General features: G+C 36.4%; 1 protein-coding gene across 1 annotated transcript in view; it reads left to right on the top strand.

Moving 5' to 3' along the window:
- CSRNP3 (cysteine and serine rich nuclear protein 3) overlaps window positions 1–18,201 on the top strand; it is a 103,993-nt gene that overhangs the window by 18,400 nt on the left and 67,392 nt on the right. The window contains exon 2 of the mRNA XM_004375561.2: window positions 3,395–3,565. Coding sequence (XP_004375618.1) covers window positions 3,418–3,565 — 148 coding nt within the window. The 5' untranslated portion in view covers window positions 3,395–3,417. The remainder of the gene's footprint in view (window positions 1–3,394; window positions 3,566–18,201) is intronic.

The following is an 18,201-nucleotide window of genomic DNA, read 5'->3' as shown; positions in this document are numbered from 1 at the left end:
CCCACATATTTTGTTTTGACATTTTGTTATGCTCAGATGTATTTTTAACAGGCAGTGAAACTGGGTAGGTGTTATGCTTGGTTGCTCTACAAGCAATTTAGCACTTAAGTGGGAATATATTATGAGTTGGAATCTACTCAATGGCAGCGGGCTTGGTTTTTTTGGTTTTATGTTAAGGTTATGCCACACTGGAATTATTTCAGTTTTTTATCTCTAGCTTAGATACTAGAGCCTACCCTCAGCAGCCAGTTCCTTCCTTCCTAGCTCAGGTTCCTTCAGTTCCAAAGATCTAGGCAGAAATCACATCCAGCCTTCCACTCCATCGCTTCAAGTCTTGCTAATCTCAAATACCAAAAGGAAAGGAAACACACACACACAGAAACTGTTCAATTTCCATATCATCCCTCAAAAAAATTTCCCCCTCTCATTCTTGAGGAAGTGAGAAAGGAAGAGAAGAGCACCATGTACTACCCCTTCGTGGTGGTGTGCCAAGTTCTCTGTAGCCCAGTTGAATGTCCTTGATTCTTGAGAAACTTACCTTTCCAAAGGGAGCTGGAGGATGTGGCAGTGAGGGAGTAGAGCTTAAGAAGGCCATGGTTTTTAACTGTTCCCATTGCAATATCTTCTTATAAAAATGTACTTTCTAAACATGAGTTTTCATCTTGTATCACTTTAGGTCTTAGAGTCGTTCCCTCATGAATTACTTTGCATCTTGTTTGAAGTGAACCATTTTAAAATTTATATCTTGTCCTACTTTTATTTCAAGAACTTTACTTAAAATATCTTTTTTTTCTCTTCATCCTGTGCAGATATGCATGAACATTTTATACATTTCACACTCTTTAAGATGGAGAAAATAATATGCTAATATGAATAGTGGTAAAATCAGAGTGAGGATAGAGATACCATTCTCAAAAGAGTGGACAATTCAATATCTTCCTACTGCTATCAGTTATCTTCATTGTTAACATAGCAATCATGTAAAGTCATGGATTAATAAAACAAGGCAGTAGGACATCAATACGGAAGTATTCCCAATTAGATGGAGGCAGGCCCTGGTGGCGCAGTGGTTAAGCGTTTGGCTGCTAACTGAAAAGCTGGCCATTCGAATCCACCAGCTGCTCCTTGGAAACCCTATGGGGCTGTTCTGTTCTGTCCTATAGAGTCACTATAAGTTGGAATCGACTCGACGGCAACAGGTATCATAATGGAAAGAAGCCCTGGTGGCTCAATGGTTAAGGCTCAGCTGCTAACCAAAAGGTTACTGGTTCAAACCCACTAGCTGCTCCGTGGGAGAAGGATGTGGCAGTCTGCTCCCATAAAGATTACAGCCTTGGTAGCTCTGTGGGGCAGTTCTGCTCTGTCCTGTAGGGTCGCTATGAGTCAGAATCGACTCAACGGCAGTGGGTTAATGGTCGTCATGAGTCAGAATCCATGCAATGGCAACGAGTTTGGTTTATCCTAGTGGATGTTAGCTCTTTGAGGGGAGTGGTGGTTCAGTGGCAGAATTCTCACCTTGCATGTGGGAGACCCTGGTTCGATTCCTGGCCAGTGCACCTTATAGGCAACCACCACCCGTCTGTCAGTGGAGGCTTGCATGTTGCTGTGATGCTGAATGGGTGTCAGCGGAGCTTCCAGACTAAGGCAGACTCTTCTATTGTGCATGGGGTTCCCATGAGTCAGGGCTGAGTCAACGGCAGTAAACAACAATTTGTTTTATTTCCTGTTGTACGTCCTACTCTACCCAAGAAGGAGTCTTGCACATACATTGTAGTTACTCATCAGGTGCATGCAATAAATTGTAATTAATAATACTTACGGCACATCTAACAATGTACTTAATTTTACTAGAAATCTTACCATGAATCGCCAAGGAAAAGATTTTGACAACTCAGCGAGTGCCACGTTAGGGCTGGTGTGTGCACGCACTCAAGGAAGGCTAAAGTCCAGGGAGGAACTGCTGCAGATAGACTAGAAATTAGACAAGTGGTTTCCAAATTTTAGTATTCATCAGAATCACTTGCAGGGCTCCTTAAAGCACAGAGTGCTGGGCCCCACCCTCAAGAGATTCTGATTCAGTAGATCTGGGGGTCGGGGTGGCTGAAAATTTGGATTTCTAATAATTTCTCTCCCAGGTGATTTGATGTTGCTGCTCCAGGTATCACACTTTGAAAACCACTGAATTTGAAAACCTGGCCCAGCTAAGTGGATCTGAGCAGGTGGTTCTGTGATCTATACAGAAAACAAACAAACCAAACTCTTTGCCATCAAGTCAATTCCAACTCATAGAGACCCTATAGGACAGAGTAGAACTGCCCCATAGGTTTCGAAGGAGCGCCTGGTGGATTCGAACTGCTAACCTTTTGGTTAGCAGCTATAGCTCTTAACCACTACACCACCAGGGTTTCTGATTTATATAGAGAAGGGGTAATTTCAGAGATTTCCCAGAGCAGTACCCTGGCAGAGAAAGGTCAGAGTGTCATCAAGACTCCAAATGAGAGTTAAAAACAAGTGACATAAATAAGGTGGAAGATGGAATGCATGGAATTGACTTAGTAATAGTTTAAGCTAAGTTAACCTGATTTAGCAATGTAAGAACATATATGTACATTTTAGCTAATGTATATACCCTTACGCTGCAAAAAAAGTTTGTGCCCTTTAGCTGACTGTGCATATGTCAAGGTAAATGGGGAAGATGGAAAAAGGGCAGCCCAAGGAGAGGGGAAAGCCCATCTATTGTAGAAAAATGATTTAGAAGAAACCACTCCCCACCCTTCTCACTCAGTTAATGCTAACTCCCAGGTAAATGGCCACAGAAAGTTTTTGAATTGGTGGCAACAGATTTAGTAACTGGGTGGTATGGGGACACATTTCACCTTACCGCATTATTGAAATGGAAACTACCTAAAATTTAGAACTGATCTTCTATGCTTCATTGTACTCAGATAATTATTTCCTGCATTTTAAAGTTTGAGTTTGATATTTTAATTTTAGCATGCTTATCTGTTTTATCCAAATGAAGTTTATATAAAACAGTAATCATTTAGAACTCTGGGGGACGTCGGCATTTATTTTTTCTTTGCAGAATTTCATGGACCCATGCAGGTTTTCTCAATTTCCCAACAAAGAGGAATAGAAGTAGTAAGATAAAATGAACTATGTCTAAAAAACTGATACATTTTTGTAACCAAATAGTCAAGTGATCATATTTAATTTAATATGATTTTTGTTAATTTGAAAAGAGGGGGAAAGAAATCTGCTTAGTGATCCTTTCAAGGGAAAGCTATAGCTCAGCTCATGTATAAAAAAACACATAAAAATGACTCTGGAGACCTTGGCTACACATTCAGCGGTCGGATATTTCAATGCTTCGTTGCTCGTGTTCCTGTTACAGGTCCATGTGACAGTGCTGCAGCTATGAGTGGAATTTTAAAGAGGAAGTTTGAAGAAGTTGACGGCTCTTCACCCTGCTCCTCTGTGCGGGAATCAGATGATGAAGTTTCCAGCAGTGAAAGTGCTGACAGTGGGGACAGTGTCAACCCATCCACTTCTAATCATTTTACCCGTGAGTACTGAAGTCATACCTGAAGCGGATTGTCTGGGTCTACAGCAAAAGTAATTGTCATCTTGGTCATTTTTTTCCCTCTTTATTGCTATATATGCTTTTTTTTTTTTGTAATTAATCTAAAACAAAAAATGATTTACTAAAAATGAAATATTTTGAGGCAACTCAGTGGATTCCTTTATTGAGATTACTTTTTGCAGTGGATTATTTGATTATGTCAACCAACTGACTCAATGAAAAATGCTGTTTTATCATTTTTACTTTTCCAACAATAGGCCCAGGCATGAGGATAGGTTGGGAAAGATAAGGCTGGCAGTAAATCCAGGCTCAAGAGAAATTCATCCTTCCATAGCTGAAATGGTATTCTGTGAGAAAAGCCAGGGTGTGTCTAGGAGTGGAAGCTCAAGGTTATGATGAGAAAGAGCTTAGCCATGCATGCATTAAGAAGAGATGAGAAAGCAGAAAAATCCTCCCCAGTGTGCCAGTGTGTTCAGTCTGTACTTCTTTCCTGCCACATCCCTTTATTCTCTCATCCCCAAAGATAATATTAAAACCCACAAAGAGATAAAAAGGTTACATGCTTTCTCTTTGATTACTTTTTTGGTACACTGTAATATCAGCCCTTCCTGTCAGGCAAGGTATTATGAGGTTTGTAGGACTGATGAGAAAAATTCTTAAGGTAGTACAATCTACACGCTAAAGGAAACTGTTACCAAACCCAAACCCATTGCCGTTGAGTCAATTCCAACTCCTAGCAATCCTAGAGGACAGAGTAGAACTACCCCATGGTGTTTCCAAAGCTGCCATCTTTGCAGAAGCAGACTGCCACATCTTTCCCCCACAGAGCAGCTGGTGGGTTTGAACCAAGGGCTTTTCGGTTAGCAGCCGAGAACTTAACCACTGTGCCACCAGGGCTCCTTGAAAGGAAACTTACTAGAAGTAGTTAAGTGATTTTTTTGAATTCTCTAAATAGGAAGGTTTGAATATATCACAATATCATGACAGATAACTTCTCTTGGTTTTTCGATTTTCCAATTAAGTGGCTGATTGCATTAATATATGATTCCATAAAGTAGCATTTATTTTGAAAAATTGGCAACACAGAAAACTAAAAGAATCAACAACATTTTTAAGAGTTAATGAGGAGCACAGTAAAACTTTTGAACATGAAATAAGTATATTCAAATCAACAGCATTTTATAAACAAGCAAAACTAATTAGAAAATATAATGAAAGGGTAATTACAATTAATATAGCAGAAAAATTCATAAAACATTCAGAGACAAAGTTAATGTGTGATGTAGGTGATCTACAAATATATTTGCCTATATTATGATGGTATGAAATGAGCCTCTGCTTTTGATTCAAAAGAATCTATCTGTTCACTTATATGATCTTAGTACTAATACTATATTTTTATGCAAATAATGCACATCTTCTGTTTTTGTTTGCTGGCCATGTCCCCCTCCCCCTGTGAGGTATAGGCGCTGCTATGCCAGTTTTTTTTACGTGTTACTGTGAAGAAAAATTAGCATAGCTCTCTTTCGAGAATGCCTCACGGAGTGGGGGAGGGCACTTCAGCAAATGCAGAAAGTGTGCGTTATTTGCCTAAAAATATGGTAGTTATAATAACAACAACATCTAACAAGGTTTTATGGCAATTAAACAGAATTAGTGAAATAATATACATGAAAGAACTTTGTAAAATGTCAAGTACTAAGCTCGTGTTATACTAAAAAGTATGATCATAGCTAACATTTATTGGATACGTGATATGCTCCAATAGCTTTATATACATTGTCCCTACGCCTTATAGAAATCCTGAAGAACTGACGGGGGAAGAATGATTGAGGCCCAGAGAGTCTAAGCATCTTTTCTAAGGTCACATAGGATTTGAACCTAGATATATATATGTCTCACTCCATAGACTCCACCTTTTCTACTACCTCATCCTGCCTTTTAATTAGCATATAATATTGGACATATCTTTAAAATGTTACTTACTGAGAGCTATAAAAGGAAATGAATTAGTGGAGAGGTGAGTTATGTTTCTGGTTATAAAGATAAATGAAGCTATCAGTGCTCTCCATAGCAATTTATAAATATAAGAATACCATCTCAATAAAATCCTTTGCTGAATTTTCTTAGAAGGTGATAAAAATCTATTTTGAAAAATCAGCTAATAAGAATAAAGAGATATTTTTGAAAAGAAGCCATAAATGTTGAAAAGCCATTTTAGATATGAAATCATAGTAGAAAAAATATAATTTAAAAATTTTGTTATTGTGCTAGATACAGGAAAATATAGAAAATCCCAACATGTTACATATGAAAATTTAATATGTATGAGAAAATCAGCATCATAGAACAATAGAAAAGAGAAGGATTATTTAATAAAGAGATGATTTGATAAATGGTTGTGGTGTATATTATTAGCACGTTCAAGAAAAAAGTAAACTTAAATCCACACTTTATGCCATATGCCCAAATATGTTCCAGATTGAGTAAATAGATTTTTTTTTAACTCAAATCATGGGGAAGTTGCATGTTTGTCAGACATTTGGTGGAATCATTCGCTGAGCTTTGAAGCAATAGAAAAAAATCACAAAGGAAAATACTGAACAGATCTAATGATGTGAAAATTTTAAACTTATCTGTTAACAACAACAAAAAAAAAACCTAAGGAAACAATCTGTATTGAGAAAAAATATTTGCAGTTAATATGGCATAAGTTTATTTTCTAGATAGAGTATTAAAAATGTGCAGTTTTAAAGATAAACACTAGTAAGATCTTCCCCAAAGTTAATTAACATTATAAAGAAATACGATTAGCAAATATTAATAAAATTAATAGTAATAAAATTCAGATTAAAACAATACTAAGAAGATAACATTTCACTCCTGTGCAGTTAGTGCTCCTCCTATGAATAAAAAATACTAATACCTAAGTGCTGGTGAAGGTCACAGTACAAATCTTAGGAACTTAACATTGCTATTGGCAGTGAAATTTAGAAAGCATTTTGGCAATATGCATAAGAGCGATAAAAATATTTGTATGTAAAATTCTGTATTTCAGAGAATTTATCTGAAGGGGGCAACATCAAAAACAAGGGGAAAGCTAAATAACTGAAAATATTGGTGGTTAATTGTAGCTCAAAGAATAGAGGAGGGGGATTACTTATGCCAAGAGTGGAAAAATTATCCATTAATTATGGTAACTCATACAATGAATTTATTGTCATGATAGTTACGAAGATTTTCTGGCAATGTATAAAAGCCCATAAGATAATGTAAGAAAAGAAGAACATAAAATTTTATCTAAGCTCTCAGGCAAAGTCTTCCATGCATAAGGGTAGAGGGCCTGGGTCCCTGAAAAGTTGAATATGATTTGATTTTGTTGAGGTAATAGAATGATGAATGAATTTTGATATGTATTAATTTTTATTTCTGTTAATATTATATGTCTCTGCAACAAAGAAGTTTTAAATTTAATCACCTGAAAGTTGATAACAGTAGTTTAGATTGTGTTCATGAGTGCAAAACAGCAGAGTGAAGTAGCATGATCAGCTAAATTATACAATACTTCGGCCAGCTAGACTTTTTTATGAGTTACGTCAACTCATAGGTTATTTTTCCCATTGAATAAAATAGACATGTTTTATGCTGTCCAAGAAGTTACTGAAATGTTTCAGCTCATTGTTAGTGTCAGTGCTAGCTGGCAATGATTAGTTTACTAAATTGCTGATTTGACTTTGTGTTAAATGAAATCTGGTAGAGATCTTTCATGATTTTTTAAAGATAATTAAATAAGTAATTTAATAAAAAATTCCCTTTTCATTTAATAGCTTGCTTTGTTCACCATATTCATATTGTAGAGGGAGATAAATTGGGAGAAATAACAAAGAATGAAAAGACAAAACTACCTAGACTATTAGCTGTGTAAAAGATCTAAGCATTTTAACCAGTGGGAGAGGAGTAGTTAAGAGGGTTTCTCGTTTCTAGAAATGCATTTCAAATTATTTGCTAGCCCAAAATTTTATATGCAAATTTTAAGAAAATTGTTATTTATTCATCTAGCTGAAGGTATTTACTTATCTGTAAATTCTATTGCATATTATTTCATGTAATCTATGGTCATAAACATTTGGAAATGTTATTATAGATAAGTTATATTTTTAACCTATTTTTCTATTTTCAAGAATAAAAATAATTATCTATTTTAAAATAAAGGGTTTTTTTTTAAGACTTTCAAATTTGTATAGCTTTAGAAACCCAAATTTAGTTTCATATTGAGACTCTTTAAGATATAGTTGCCCTTATTTAAATCTCACTCATCATGGGTTTATCTTTGAAATTTAAAATATCCCATGTACACAGTGCTTTATAAGCACTAACATTGTGTAACATAATATTTTGTTATCATTGCCAAGTATAAAATTGATAAGATTCTTCGGTACATGTCAGCAGCTATGGTAGTAGAAAATTCCATGCTATTCTAAGCTTTCTATTAAATATTCAATTTGCAGCACATCTCATTATGATAATAAAAGCTTAACAAGTATAAATCAGTGAAGACATGATGCCTTTTTTTTGGGCTTTTGAGTTTTGCTATGCAACTAGCATACTTACCAGCGATCAGCCAAAGTCATATCTGGTACTTCCCATGAGATGGAAGCAGCTGGATTCTGTATTGCTGTGGAACGCTTTATTTCATCAAATCCCTGTGGCTCTATAGCCAATCAACCTGCACTTGAGCACTGTCAAAAGGAGAGCTACAGAGAAGCTAGAGAGGAATGAATTTTTTTTCTGCCCTCTCAAGGTTTTTGGCACTTCACGAGAGTGATGAGAAGCTGTGTGATGAAACATCCTTCCAAAAGGAATGTATTGCTTTGTCTGAAACAAAGTGTTTATATACAAATAAATTACAGTATTTAGGAAGCGAAAATAACAAGAAGTAAAAGGATAGATACTCTAAACTGCATGTGAAAGGAGGTAATAGATGTCTTACCTAGAGACAGAATTTTACAAAACATTAACATTCTTGCGTTCAATTTGATACAAAAAATGTTGTGTGATTAGGAGCCATTATTACTAACATTTTATATTTGTAGACATTAATGTTCAGAAATGTATTCATAACTTATCCAAGAGCTGTAATGCAAATCCATATATCTCTTGCTCCTTCCCTCCCTCCTTCTCTCTTTCTCTTCTTCTCTCCGTTCCTTCCTACGTCTTCCTTCCTTTCTTAGTTACATTTCTTTTCTCTCTGAATATTTAGTGCATAAATATGCACCTAAGTCAGAGTCTTTCTCCAGTGTCATTTCCCTCTCAGTGACTCCACATTTCAAAATGGGATTGGAGATAAAAATCAACAGAAAACACATTTTGACTTGAGACTTTACTGGATGTCAGCTCTATTAACTAAGCAGTTACAGTGCATTAAAGATTTAGATTCAGTTTCAACAAATATCGTGTGTCTTACCTTATAGGCTCTGTAAGACATGTCAAGGTGAGAGACTCCAAGAGTAACTATAATCTGAAGATACAGTGACAGATCATGTCTACCTGGCATTGTGGTTTTAGTTTGAGAACTTATTATAACAAAGACACATGTAGCAATCTACCCCTGAATGAATGGTTTTCCAGACAGTGGAGGAGTTTTCAGGCAGAGACTGAACACAGGGGTTTTAGGGGAAGTGTTTGATTGAGCAGCAGGTAGAACCACATGACCCTCAAAAGCTCCTTCCTACTCTGTGATAATATGATTCTAAGAGCAAGGATCCAAAATAACATTGTAAGTTAGAGCTGAGACCAAGTAGGAAAAGATAAGCAGCATAGAACAAGACTCCTCTGAAATGTTGCTATTAAATCAAAAGATGCCCTTATTCTCTGCATCCTCCTATATTGGGAAAGAACCAATTAGCCCAGGCTTATGGGACCAGACCTGGAGCCAGCTGCACATCTGCCTGTACTAGGTCAGTGTCCATACCTGAACACAAAACATGGGCCAGTTGAATCATTAGATGTTTAGTTTGTTGGAGATAAGAGAGTTAAGCAGTTGGGATAATCAAGAGTGAAGGAAGATAGATATGAACTAGTAATCCTTTTAGAAAATACTCACTTGAACATACTGTAAGGCCTATTGACTAATACAATGGAATTGTTATCACATCACTTCCTTTGAGAGATCATAGACTCCAATAACAATGAATCAGAGATATGTAACTATTGCTGCATCCCCTGACCTTGTTTATTATTCGTCCTTCAGGCTGAAATGTCATTCCTGTGCCTCCCAATCTCTGACTGTTGAAGTTCTTTACCTGCTACAAGGTTCATGTAAAATGTCTTTCTCCGTGAAAACTTAACCTAAATCTTCCATTCTACCCATTCTCTTTGCCATCTCCTCAGATTCTGCTGGTATTTCATCAACATTCAAAAACTTTGGCCAAGATCTCCTTTCTTTCCATCCCAGTATCTTCCACAAAACTGAGTGGTGTCAGTAACCATGTGGTGACCCACTGAACCCATTAGCCTATTTCTATTCCATTCATGTTCTTTACCACCCTTTTACCATTTAGCATCCTATGTCCATGGCCTCACCCAGAATGTTTTTTACTAACTAGAATAGCTCTACCTCTGAAAAAAATTCCAATATTCCAAAGTCAGACCACAACCCCTTTTCCTTCTTTTCTTCCTTTCCCTACCCATTTTTGTTACCTCATCCTCTTGTTTTCCCTCAGCTTAGCAGTGTGTTAGTTATCTAGTGCTGCTGTGACAGAAATACCACAAGTGGATGGCTTTAACAAAGAGAAATTTATTCTCTCACAGTTTAGGAGGCTAGAAGTCCAAATTCAGGGTGCCAGCTGCAGAGAAAGGCTTTCTCTCTGTCTCGGTTCTGGGAGAAGGTCCTTGTCATCAGTCTAGGAGCTTTTTGGCTCAGAGACCTCAGGTCCAAAGGAAGCGTGCTTCTAGCTCTTCTTGCTTGGTGGTAATGAGGTCCCCTGTCTCCCTGCTCAATTCTCTCTTTTATATCTCAAAACAGACTGACTCAAGACACAACCTAATCTTGTAGGTTGGGTCCTTCCTCATTAACATAACTGCCTCTAATCCTGCCTCATTAAAGTAGGATTTACAACACATAGGAAAATCACATCAGATCACAAAATGGTGGACAATCACACAATACTGGAATCATGGCCTAGCCAAGTTGACATGCATTTTGGGGGGGCACAGTTCAAATCATAACAAGCAGATACTGCTTCTCTTTACATATCTTTATGTCCTTCATCATTTGCTCCATTATTCAGTCTTCTTTTTTTCTGTAGGCTAGGATTCTTTACCACTTTACCCCTTATCTTTCAGGCCATATCACTTTTTCTTTCAAAACACCCAAGAACTTTTAAGAAATTTTGGAGATAATGGCAAAACTGTGTGTTTTTATATTCAGTTGTTCATTATTGCCACACAGCCATTCTACTAGGTGTCTGCAGTCTATTTTCTCTCCCATCTCAAAGCATGGAGTGTCCATCAGGCTCCTCAAATCACTTTCCCCTCCCCCTCCTGCTCACAGTAGATCTCCTTGCCTTCTCATCATCTTGCACCCTGCGTTCCTATTTTCCTACATCCACATGTCCTTACCTTAATAAGCAAGGCAATTAAAATGAGTTTTGAAGGAATGAATGTAAGCTCATTACAGGTAGAAACTAGGTCGTTATATGTCTAACACCTATAAACACTTCATAAATATTTGTTTAAATGAATGATCACTTATTAGGTGTTTACTACTTACCGTGCACTGCGCTAGTATTAGGAGCTGGAAATCTAAAAGTAAATGAGACATGATCCAGTTTCTGTAGAAACTGATGTTAGTATTCCTCCAACATTTACTGTATTTTCTTTACATTGTAGTTATTTGTGTACACACCTGATCTTTTCTGGAGATTTATAGAGCTTAAGTGTATATTCTTCTCAGTGCTTAGAATGGTGCCTAGTTCAATTACTACTGAATACTTGACAGTTAGTTTTCTAAAGGGTTGTCTTTTTTAGTACAACTAAACCTTATTGAGGAGTAAAAAAAAAAAAAAAGATAAATTTACTGTGGTACTTCATAATGGCATGGACATTAGTGGAAATAAATACCAATTTACGAGCCAGCTCTATAATATATGGTTTTGACAGATGTAGTGATATATCAGGATCCTGATTTATCGGTTATTATATCTAAATCCATGTAATGGTGAGCCATGTTTTAAATAGGATCCCACTGTGATTATGCATTCCTAACATGTACCTTTCTGATTTCATTTGCTTATATATAGCTTTCCCAGGCAGAAACATCACTGTTTAATTGGATGCTGTGCAGCTATTTATGCAATAGCTTTATAACACACTTGAGGGAATCCAAGTTGCTTTCACCTTCGCCATCCTTTGAATCATCCAGGAAAAAAGGGCATTACCAAGTCAGATCACTAAGAGTATACCAGTACAGTTCATTTTTTATTGTTTTATATTCAATATCAAGACCTCATATTTAGCCTTAATAATGGTAACTTGTTAGATTTAGCTCTTTATTCCAGCCTGCTGAGATTTTTTAAAATTCTGTTTTTGTCTTACTTATTTGCTTTTTCTCCCCACAGTCATGTCTTACACAAATATAGTGCAAACCCACCTTCTTAATTCCATTTTTGTTGTACCACCATGTCCATATAACTGTCTTCTCTCTCCTGGGTTGTGGAAGGCTAAACTTGGTCATTAATTAGAACTAATTTTAATATATTCCTTCAGAGTTTTCATCTTGTCTAAAGGTAGCCAAATGGCATTGTCAAACATTTCGTTGAAATCTTTTCACACACAGTCACTGGCCATGACCTACAATGTAGGGAGTCATATCTCCCCCAGGTGTTACGCTCTAGGCTCCAAAAGTGACATACAGAAAAAATCACCCTTGAAAATTGCTTTTTGTGCTTATAAAACACAGTATGTACTGTTACTCAGAAAGTCCCACATGGTCTTTTTTGTGTTAAAAGAAATTATTATTTCTTTAGTTGATCATCAGCAAAGTAGTTGGTGTGTGTTTGGGAGCCATTTTAAAAGAAAAATATTTAGATTTGCTATGATTTTTCTTTTTCAAGTGTATCAGTTCATTCAGTTTTATATATAACTGAAAAAGCAGAAACCTAGGGGCTAAAAGATCCTCACTCTAGTTTTAATTCTGTTACAACTGGCTCTGACCTTTTGTTAGTAAAATGTGAGAATGGGAATAGATTGATTTTCAACATATTATGCTTTGCATAGGTTTCAGGTAGTATCTCTTCCCTCCAAATGTAGTATGCCTCTGATAAACCTTTTTGATTGAGGTGTTTACAGTATCATATTTGAGGACATCTTGGTGTTTTCAGTATTGATGCTTGTATGCCATTAGTGTACCATATATAAGCTCAATAGAACATTCTGTTTGGTCCATTTAGCTTGCAGAGTCCATGAAAAACAAAAATCATGTGAATTATTTTAATTGACTGTGTTTTAGGTTGTCTTGATTAAACAGATAATGCACTCAAACTATAGTCCTTTAAAACTGTGAAAAAAGGCAATTTAATAATATAAGACTGAGTGATAATAGTGATGATGGTTGGAATAAGGAGTTATGTGTGGTCAGCTTGATGAGCAAAGAAATTTTAAAGACACGTGTGGAATATTCAAGTACTTAATGATTTTTAAAAATTATCTATGAAGTTGTCTTTAGCGGAAATGTACAAATGTTTAATCAGAGACATCTCATTACCACAAAGAAATAATCTAACTGAAAATATCTAAAGAAAGTCACAAAAAATGAATAATTAGGATTGATTTATGTAGAAAAGTTTAAAAAGCATTAATTAGAAGCATAGTCATTTGATATCATGAAGTACTATCTATAAAACTAAATATCTACATTTGTCTCATCTAATGTATGTACTTACAGTATGTTATGTCGGTGGGCTCAACCATACTTGTGAACAGAATATGGAGGCATTTAGGCAGTTTATTTTAAGAGCCTTTAACTGTCCTAATATGTCTTCTATCACATGACTACATTTCCCACCATTAATGTGATCCGTTTGGGATGACTGTTAAAATCCATATATGGGTGGCAGTCTATCATAGTGGTTGAAAATGTGGGATGTGGAGTCAGATTGCCTAGGTTCTCATCAAAGATTGTCTCCGTAAAAAACAAACCCCACTCCCCACTGCTGTCAAGCCAATTCCAACTCATAGCAACCCTATAGTACAGAGTAGAACTGCCCCATAGTGTTTCCAAGGAGTAGCTGGTGGATTTGAACTGCCAACCTTTTGGTTAGCAGCTAAGTTCTTAACCACTATGCTACCAGGGCTATCTACTTACAGGCAAGTAATTTAATATCTTTGACCTTTAGTTTCCTCATCTATAAATGCTGTTAAAAATAGAACCTATCTTATAAAGTTGATGGTGGTTTAAATGAATAAAATACATGTAAAATACTTTACAGTGTACTTGGTATTTAGTAAATGCTCAAAAAAAATATTAACAATGATAATGATGACAATAACCATGTTGTTTCCAAAGAGAGAGAACACAAATTTTGTTAATGGCTATTCTGGAAAACCAATCAAACAGAAAACAGGTCTCCAGAGAAAAGAGACATATGACAGTTGCATTTTGGGTAGGGTGTGAAAGAAGCCTGAGACAGATCTACATTAGGGATGCAAAGTCCAGTATCTTCAGAGGCAGGAAGGTCATATAACTGTGAGAAGCAGCCAGGTATAAGACAAGAGGGGGTAGTATAACTAGAGTATGCCTGCCTAAAAGGCATTATATTTAATAATAATAATAAGCCTGTCTAATCAATAAAACACTTTTTGAGGCCATATTCCACTTGTCAAATGCCAGTTTGCTACTCCTGTCTTAGATGTGGAACTTTATCCAGGGAACATCATGAGATTCAAACACACTGGCTACAGAAGTAAGAATTTCCGGAGTTTGCTCTTCCCCATTCTTGCCTGCATTAGTCCTGAAGAATCATAAGAATTCATAATAATAATCACAACAGTAATAGCTGGCCTTTGTTAAACGTTCATTAACTTTCATTCAGTGCTAAAGACTGCCCTTATGTTTTACAGTTCACATGCATTAACGTGCCCACAACAACCTATGGGGTACATGCCATAATTACCTCCATTTTTTTGCATGAAGCATCTGATGCTAGCAGAAAAGTTAAATAGTTGCCTAGAACCATAAAGCTAATAAGTAGTGAAGCCAGATTTAATCCTAGGTCAGTCTGACTCAGCATTCTGTACTTTTATACCATTATATTATTTTATCATAATGATTCTCATGATAAATGGAGAAAAGTTTGACTTTGTCAAGGATTTCCTTTTACTTGGATCCACAATCAATGCCCGTGGAAGCAGCAGTCAGGAAATCAAATGATGTATTACATTGGGCAAATCTGCTGCAGAAGACCTCTTTAAGGTGTTAAAAAGCAAAGATGTCGCTTTGACAACTAAAGTGCGCCTGATCCAAGCCATATTTTCAGTCTCCTCACATGCATGTGAAAGCTAGACAATAAATAAGGAAGACTGAAGAAGAATTGATGCCTCTGAATTACGGTGTTGGTGAAGAATATTGAATATACCATGGGCTGCCAGAAGAACAAACAAGTCTGTCTTGGAAGAAATATAGCCAGAGTGCTCCTTGGAAGCGAGGATGGCAAGACTTCGTCTCACGTGCTTTGGACATATAATCGAGTGGTACCAGACCCTGGAGAAGGACATCATGCTTGGTAAAGTAGAGGGTCAGCGAAAAAGAGGAAGACCCTCAACGAGATGGATTGACACAGTGGCTCCAACAATGGGCTCAAGCATAAGAACAATTGTGAGAATGGCACAGGATCAGGCAGTGTTTCCTTCTGTTGTACATGAGGTCACTAAGAGTCAGAACCAACTCAACAGCACCTAACAACAACAACAGTGATCGTGGAAAATAGCATTATCAATCTTTTCAATTCTAGCCTCACTTTTCAAACTTATTCTGAAAACATTTCATAATATTTTTCATCCAATCAGAAAATATAGTCAAGCCTCCTGCTAATTAATAAAATAGCACATATATTCCATTTTAAATGAGAGAAGCTCAACAAATATTAAATGGATTGGGTTCAAACTGAATCTGCTGTATTTGCTTACTAATTCTTTCATGCATATAGCTTTTTGTATTGGTATCATCAACCTTTGTATTCAAATGCCATGACTGATAGTCAGAATTTGACCTCTTCGATTTTTCTGAAGCTGAGCCATTCCATTCTTTTTCTGAGGGATGTTTTCTTTTCATTTCCTCAAAAGTAAAAGGAGCGGGGAAGGCAGAGTTGCTGACAGAGTTATGACTGAAGGGTAGAGCTGGGCACTGTGGCACCTCTCCCCCAGGCCTACTTCCCTGGAGGAAATGCTTCAGAGCTGCAGAGAAGGGGGTGTTTGGGCAGCTACCTCTGCCTTGATTAACTACATCAGACTTTAAAAATATCTATGGGTTCATTACTGCAGCCATTTGCAGAGCTCTCTCGTAGACCATTTTAATGGAAACATGAAAGCTTTTATGAGTACACGCCAAGATTGATTTACGGGAAATAGTCACAGCAAGTGTTTGCTTGAAGTCTTTGGATGCATTCCCCTGAACTCTAGGCACCATGGGAGCATCAATAAATTGTGACTTTTGTGAAATAGCAGGATAGAGAAGTAAGTGTTGGAATGAGGATTTCTGTAAATTTTTCTGTAACATTTATCAAAGGCAATTTTCTAGAAGAAATGGACAGTAACTTGAGGCTTAAAAGTTAAAGGGAGATTGGGAGAGAGGAGAGAGAAGCTAATGTAGTTGACTGGACTGAAAATGCATTTGTATGCACTCAGAATGGGAGTTCCTGGGTGCAAACTGTTAACATGCTTGACTGCTAACCAAAAGGTTGGAGGTTCCACCCACAGGTGCCTTGGAAGAAAGCCCTAGTGATCTACTTCCAAAAAATCAGCCATCTATATAGGATCAAACTGACAAGAGCAACTCAAAAGATTAGATAGGAAACTTAGGGGGCAGTGAGTTTATGTTAATGGGGGAGGAACAACTCAGAAAAGGAGGGTGAGAATGGTCACACAACTTGAAGAACGTAATCAATGTCACTGAAATGTACATGTGGAAGCAGTTGAATTGGTGTATGTTTTGCTGTGTATATTCTTGACAACAACAGCAAAATAATTTAAAATATATATATTAGAATAGTTCTTTAAATATATCTTATTCAGTTTCAATAAAATTTACTTGTGAGTTAAAAAAAAAAAAATTGCTCACCAAACTCAAAAACTTTTAGTATATCCAGGATCTGAAATCTCTAACTATATTTAACCTTTTATATAATATTACATAGGAAGAGCTCAACATGTATTTGACAAATCAATGAATTACATTTTTGACTGGGTGATCACACAAAGTATGCAGTGTGCCTTCCTTACGGAGATTAACAATTGAAGTCAACGTGATCAGAAGTGTAAAAGGACACATAACTTGCAACAGTAAGCAATAAAATTGATTTTAAAGATTAAAAAAAAAAAAGAAAAGAAAACGCCATGGAGCACAGTTCTACTCTGACACACATGGAGTCACCATGAGTCAGAATCAACTCAATAGCAAGTAGTACTCAGAATATGGGATAAGGAAAGGAAAACTGGCAGCAAGCAGGAGGAGCATTGCAGAATGGAGGCCTGTGCTTGGTTCAGGCACACAGCACAGAGAACAACAGTGTGATAAATAGTTAACATACATTATGAAACCTATTGCTGCTATTCCAGTTAGCCTCTTTAACCAGGGTGGGTTTCTTTTCAAAAGGTAAAAGAAATATGAGGTTTTAAAAATGTTTACTATTATACGCTTGTCCAGGGTCCTACTATTAGTAAGTGGTAGAGCCAGATTCAAATCCAGACCGGTGACATGCCAGTGTTTGAACTCTTAGCCATATGCCTTTCTGTGGAAGCATCGAAGTACTTGCTCGATGAAACCTTATTTTTGTACTCTTGTGTGCAATTCTAAATCCAGGCTTTGTTCTAACACTCTCAGAATTCTTTCTGAATGTTATTTAATTTTCTAAGCCTAAAAATAAAAATTGTCAATTTTTTAGTTAGTGTCTTCATTGTACAGCTTTTGTTTATATTGCAAAAAAAGTAAATACATTTATAAGTTAACATATTTGCTCTTGCCTTTACTCTTATTTCTACAGAGGTTACCTTTATATTGGCTAGGCAGTTATTTGACAAAATCAGAAGATGCTTGCCGAAATATTAAATGCTATTTGCCACATGCAAAGATCTTTTTTAACATTTTTGTGATTATTCTCACTAATCAATTAGTTCTTCTGTTTTCAGAACTGGATTACATCTACAGCAGCAAAATCAATTGTGTTAGAATTCCTGAATAATAGAACTATGCATGTGTAAAGAGTGTGTACGATAGGACTGTATTACCTGCCTTCATTTTACCAAAGATTTTAGGATATTTGGGTGAAAATATCCATTACTAATATCCAAACAGGGAACTTCTAAAAATGTTATTTTATACATATCAAGTAGCTCTTTCCCCTTTT

This window comes from Trichechus manatus, unplaced genomic scaffold, assembly GCF_000243295.1.
Source record: "Trichechus manatus latirostris isolate Lorelei unplaced genomic scaffold, TriManLat1.0 scaffold00037, whole genome shotgun sequence".
Taxonomy (NCBI): Eukaryota; Metazoa; Chordata; class Mammalia; order Sirenia; family Trichechidae; genus Trichechus; species Trichechus manatus.
The sequence above is the reverse complement of the archived record's forward strand: the minus strand, read 5'-3'. Positions and strand labels throughout refer to the sequence as shown.